This window comes from Pinus tabuliformis, chromosome 5_1, assembly GCF_031772625.1.
Source record: "Pinus tabuliformis cultivar Carrire ecotype Pingquan chromosome 5_1, CPIR1, whole genome shotgun sequence".
NCBI classification, from domain to species: Eukaryota; Viridiplantae; Streptophyta; class Pinopsida; order Pinales; family Pinaceae; genus Pinus; species Pinus tabuliformis.
This window is the reverse complement of record NC_142305.1, coordinates 588,929,944-588,936,359: the sequence shown is the minus strand read 5'-3', so window position 1 is coordinate 588,936,359 and position 6,416 is coordinate 588,929,944. Positions and strand designations below refer to the sequence as shown.

At 36.6% G+C, this 6,416-nt stretch overlaps 1 protein-coding gene across 1 annotated transcript; it reads right to left on the bottom strand.

Annotated features, from left to right (window-relative positions):
* Positions 1-2,713: 2,713 nt before the first annotated feature.
* LOC149166231 (uncharacterized) lies at positions 2,714-6,118 on the bottom strand. Its single transcript, XM_089432497.1, has one exon. The coding sequence runs from the start codon at positions 5,804-5,806 to the stop codon at positions 2,915-2,917; it is 2,892 nt and encodes a 963-aa protein (XP_089288623.1). The 5' UTR covers positions 5,807-6,118; the 3' UTR covers positions 2,714-2,914.
* Positions 6,119-6,416: the final 298 nt, after the last annotated feature.

Below are 6,416 nucleotides of genomic sequence, written 5' to 3'. Positions count from 1 at the left end.
TTTATGGTTATAAAATAGTAGTAAGCACATATTAAATGGGAAGGCCATGTAGCTAGCAAGAATAGCACATCTTCTTTGCTACCTCAAACTTCCTAAACTATGAGTATGTTAATTATTAATGTTAGAAGGTAATCTGGTTTCATGATTGGGGATCTCACTCCATATGAGAGGGAGTTCTTGTCATAATTCTATAAAAGAGGTCATCACCCTAGGGATAAAGGGTTGGGAATTTTCATATTAGGAATTCATCCATAAAGAAGTTTTTTAAGAACTATTTCTACTAATTTGAACCTAATAATATTCTTGGTTAAAATATTTGCAAGAGAGACTCACCTATTTTTGAATTATCTTATTTGCAGCTATTTCTTTTGTAAATTACTTAGATTTGTTTTCTACTTCCATAAATTAATTCATGTGCTAATCATATTACATGTATTCCCATAAGGATTCTTGTGAATTGCGATCTCTATGGATTCATGTATCTAGATTTTATGTGCCATCAAACTATTTTAAAGAGGCTATATTCTTACATATTTTAGAATAGTTGCAATTTTCCTTCATTTCAATAGTATAATTTAATCATTTTCATTGTGCTCAAGTTAATTTAGACTTTCCTATTATCCATTTAGCGTAGTTATTAATTCCATATTTCAAGAAATTCAGACTAACACTATTTGTTGAATTATAGTTTGTGTTATTAGATAACTTTCGTAGCGTAGTTTTTTGAAGGGTATTTAATTTTCTATATTCATTTCAATAATTAAAACTCATTGAAACTAGTTTTCAAGCCATTAATACGGAGTATTCAACAATCACAAATAGAGGAGAGTTTAATTGAGCCTTGTCTTAGGTTGGATGGATCTCATTAATGTTGAGCAGTGCATTCCAACTAATCAACACAAATTTAATGAGATAGGAAAATAAAGGCAACAAAGAATGCAATCCTATGACATTTATTATATTAAACAACTTTAAAAAAAGAAGATATGTGAATGTACATGGAATGTGATTTAACTAGTTTTTAAATTCTACATATAAGTTGGAGCACGACCTATCACCACTCAAAAAGACATAGAAACCATACTAGGGAGCAAAAGAAGGCAACTACAATAGAAGATTAGAAGATCAATAAAATCTCCACTCCTAGGAAATAAAAGTATTATAGAGTAATTTATCCTTAAGATATTGATGGAAGCTTGCACTAGTTATTAACTTTTTTATATGGAAAAAATAAATTTTAAAATTTAACTTATTAAATAATTTTAAAGCATTATTTGATTCATAAGGTAATAGTATTCATTTTACTTGAAAAATATTCTCTAATATAATGGATATATAAAGAATGTGTGATAGCAAAGCACCTTTAAAAGGTTGTTACTCTAACCGGAATAATTTTTTTTGAGAATTCAATCAAATACACACCAAATACAACTATTTCATAAATACCACAAGCATGCCAATTACAATATTTTTTAAAAGACTTGAATCCAACTAGAGAAACAAATTGTTAATCAAATCACTCAAGCTAAAATATTTTGGTAACAAATAGATACAATTAATAACTACACAATTTAACAAAAATATTTTTATTTTGGTATATAATATATAAATGTTTTAAATTTATATTTTTAAATAATGTTTTTAATTTTAACAACTATACAATATATAAAATTTTAAAGTTTATATTTTTAAATAACGTTTTTATTTTAATAAATATATCAAAAGAATTAAAATACATGAAGTACATTAAATTTTATAATAAGTTTTTAATTAATAAATAATTTAATTTATTAAAATATTGTTTTAAATACTATTTTTAATGCCATATAATACAGTCTTATTTAAAATAAAATAAAATAAAATAAAATAAAATAAAAATCTCCCGAAGTAAACTGATACAAAATCAAACTAATAATAATAATAATAAATAAAATATTCTTTAAATCCCCATTGCTGTTTTTAAAATCAATTCAGAAGTTAGAAAGTTCTATTTGTCCAATGTGCAAAATTATAAATCAAGAAATTAAAAGAAAGTTCCTTGAAACAGCCTACTCTCTTTATAATTTCTTTCGCTATCGTAATTGATGAGTTTGGATGGTCAGTTTTTAAAGACCATAAAAAGAAATTCCAGTTGTCACCTCCGAAGGAGTAATATGTCGGATGTGTCGCTTCTTTCCCCATCACACCTCAATTTTACTTTCCCATTCACGCTACCCGCCAGCCGCCACACAACTACAAAAACAAAGAAATATGCACTGCACTGCGATCGCTTTTCCTTGCATTTGCCGTTGGCGGCAGCTGGATCAAATAGCGATACACCGACAGACAGGTGGCCGTAAAAAGTTGGTGAGTGGGGTCCCAACAGAATAAAGTAGGTAGGGAAAACGCGGACTTTAACGGATTGATCAATCATGGTCGAAGCAGCGGACGAGGACTCGAGCAGGTTGCACCCCGGAAACACTCATTAGTAAGTTTTCGAGATGTCTGGGGTTCGGATCGGATACGACCTTATTTATTATAAAAATTATTTATTACAATAAAATTAAATTAAAATACACTACTACCAAAAAAACAGAATGAATATATCACATATTTCAATATAAAAATTGAACAAAGTAAAACTTAAAAGATTATAACTTCATGGCAGTCGATTCTTTCAAAATACACAACCATACATTGTCCTTTCCTTACAACACCCCTTCTCATTTGGCGATTTTTGTTACAAAATTTGTGAGAAAACCTTTCTCATTTTCACTGCAATATAATTTGTCAGATTCGAGTGAATAAAATAATATAAGGTGTGATGAAACATTATTCAAAATTTATAAAGATCAAATTAACCAACTTTACAATTGGGTATGAAGTTACAGGAAACTGGGTCTCTGCGCATTTTGAGATTGCACAGCGCCCAGATTCAATATTGAGAAAAGAAGTTCAGTATGTCATCGACATATTTGTAATATCTTGTGCTCCACCCCCCGCTTAGCGTGAACACTCCTATCGCACTTGCAAACCCAATCACAATTCCCATTGCCATCCCAACTGTCCACGACTCCCACCAATACTCACCTTCCTCTCCTCCTTCTCCTTCTCCTTCTCCTTCTCCGGAATAGGAAGTATCAAAGTTGCATTTTTTATCAACTTGAGGACCACAAAGATCAGGATTACCCGAGAATGAAGACGGCCCAAATGTCTCCAAATGTGGTAGATCTGGAATCCTCCCTGACATATTATTATCTGATAGGTTTAAATAACCCAGGGAGTCCAGATCTGCAAATGTTTCAGGTATTCTTCCCTTTAACTGGTTGCACGAAAGATCTAAAGCTTCTAAATCCTCCATTTCCCCAAGTTCATGTGGAATGTATCCGGTAAGATGATTGTATGATAGGTTCAGATACAGTAAACCCTTGAGACATCCCATGTCGACCGGAATGTCACCAGTAAAGTTGTTTACAGAGAGGTCGAGAGAAGTCACAGCAGAGAGGATGTATTTATACGCCCACTCGTGACCCTTGACCACCATGTCAATTTCTTCTTTGTAGTAATTTCCATATCTAAGTTCACTGGAACCCGAACTTGTGAAAGTTCTATTCATCAATGTTGATAAGTTTGAGAGATGTCGTGGTATAGACCCTGACAAATTGTTCATTGCCAGGTCAAGAAATTGGAGTTTCTGAAGGTACCCAATCTGAATCGGTATCTCACCTTGGAAATTGTTTGATCTGAGAACCAGTATGCGGAGCTTTGAAAGATCTGCAATCCATTCAGGCACTTTGCCCAATAAGCTGTTGCCACTCAAATCCAAAATTTCCAACATCTTGCAATTTCGTAAGGACGAGGGAATATGTCCTCTTAGCCTGTTGTCACTGATGTGCAATACCTGAAGTTTCTTCAATTTTCCTAGTTCCACTGGTATCTGTCCTTCCAACTTATTATCTGCTACATTCAATACCTTCAGAGAAGAGCAGTTACCAAAATTGGAAGGCAACTGCCCGTTCAGCTTATTGCCTGAAAGATCCAAAGCTTCCAGATACTCTGTATGTCCACAAATGCAAGCAGGAATCTGCCCCTGAAGTTCATTGGATGCTAAAGATAAGAAATTTGAAGTCCGCAACATTGTACAGATTTCTTGGGGAACTGGACCAGAAATCTTATTAATTGACAGATCGAGTTCCCAAGGAAAGCCTGCAGCAGAACTGTTTGCAGGATTAGGAAGATTCCCATACAACTGATTGCCCCGTAGCTCCACCTCCTTCAAAGAGGTAGAGTTATATAGCTGAGATGGTATTGGCCCTTTCAACTGATTGTGCGATAGAGCTAACCTCTGCAGCTTGGGAAGACTCCACAGCCATGAAGGGATTTTACCTGTGAGAGTGTTATTGGACAGATCCAGTGCCATCATAGAGCGTTGAGACTTCAGAAAAAGTGGAAATGCTCCCTCTATATGACAGTGAGATAATCTCAACACAAATAAATCAAATGGCGGAGTCCAGTTGGAGGTGATGTTTAAGGCTAATTTGTTACTGGACAGGTCAAGGTATTTCAGATTGTTCAAACTGCGGAAATGTGATTCTGAGATTGCTCCGCTCAAAGAGTTGTGAGTAAGACTGATATTGATCAGCTGAGACAACGATCCTATGGATGATGGGATAGATCCCGTCAACTGGTTGTAGCCCAGGTCTAGTACAGTAAGCGAGCGGAGGAGGCCCAATGACTCTGGAATCGTTCCTATTAACTTGTTGTGTTTGAGGTCTAGCAGAGAGAGGGATGATAGATTTCCTATAGACGATGGTAAGGAGCCCTGCAAATTACATCTTCGCATCTGGAAGAAGGCCAGCTTCTTCCATGGGCCCTGAAAAAGCTGGGAAACATTAGCAAACAATTTATTATCTCCCAAGGAAATCGATTCTATGTGAGGCATGTGAGAGATCCCAAACGGAAGCGATCCATTGAGATTGGAGTGGTTCAATCGCAGAGTGACCAAACTGGTCATATTCACTAACCAGGCAGGGAATTCGGACTGAAAAGTGTTTCTATCCAGATACAGAGTTTCTAAGTATGTCAGATTCTGCAGGGAAGGGGGAATGGAACCCGTCAGTCTACAGTTTGACATCGTAAGATCTATGAGCTGAGAAAGACGACTTACTGGTTGTCCCCATGAGGATGACGTTGCTGAGAGATCGACTCCGTTGAGAGAAAGATATTTCAAGGCCGTGAGATTTGCAAGCCATGATAGGTCCGGACTTTTCAACATAGAAGCCGAGGAGGAGGAGAAATCGAGTCCTGTCAAGCTAGATAGATTTCCGAGCTGCCATGGAATGGTACCTGCGAATCCTGCGGTGGACAGGTTGAGGTATCTCAAGTTTTTCAAAACACCCATCTCTGGAGGAATAGATGGGCCTGTAAAATTATTGAAGCTAACATCCAAAAATTCCAAAGCCCTCAGCTCAATCAGCACTGCGGAACGGAACTCACCACTCAAGCTGCAATTATGCAAATCCACCGCAACGACACGTCCTGTCAGCCTGTCGCAGGAAACGCCTTCCCAGTGGCAACAGCTCACTGAAACACTCCAAGAAACCAAACGTCCTGCCGGATCATGCAGACCGTTTTTAAAAGCCAAGAGAGATTGCATTTCATGATTCAAACAACGGGCTACGCAAAATACAGACGTGAAAATACTGGAAACAACGATGTAATGGCTGAACATCCGAATGACAAAACGGAGTAATCCTTTTGGCAGAATACCCGTCGTGTGTGGTGCTTGGTGCCAGCATCCGTCTTGCATGCCTGATTCCGTTATCATAATTATTAATTTGTGTAGATGATAGACCTCCGAGATCACGGACCGATTAATCAATCGGATGCCTGTATGATATCATACACATGGGAGTGGAATCTGAGCCAAAACTAGAATCAAGAATTACTTGAACGCCGCCGAGATAAATATTACAGGGTAGTACGGACGGTCCTAACTAAAGATAAAATACCAGCTAATATGAATGGAGTCGTCTACTGAGTTGAATAATTAAAAGTCAGTACCCTGGTTCCGCCATAAAAGATGCTGATCAGGATGTCTGAGCGACTTGAACTCTCGAACGTTGCTGACGATGTCTAAGCGACTGGAACTGTGAGAAGACAGCTCCAAGTTGCTGCCTCTTATCCCGATGCTTCTATAATAATTTTTTATTTATTTTTTATTTTTTATTTTTTTAAATTTAGGATAATCGCGAGAGTTATCCTAAACAGAACCAGGATCAAATCTATCCCGATGCTTCTGTAATAATTATTTCAACAATCAACATCGGCCAATTATGCTAGAGGGTATTGAATGCCTTAACAGTGCTATGACCGGACCTCATATATATAGCTTGACCATCACATGCCATATGGGGATCACCATCCCATAGCATAGG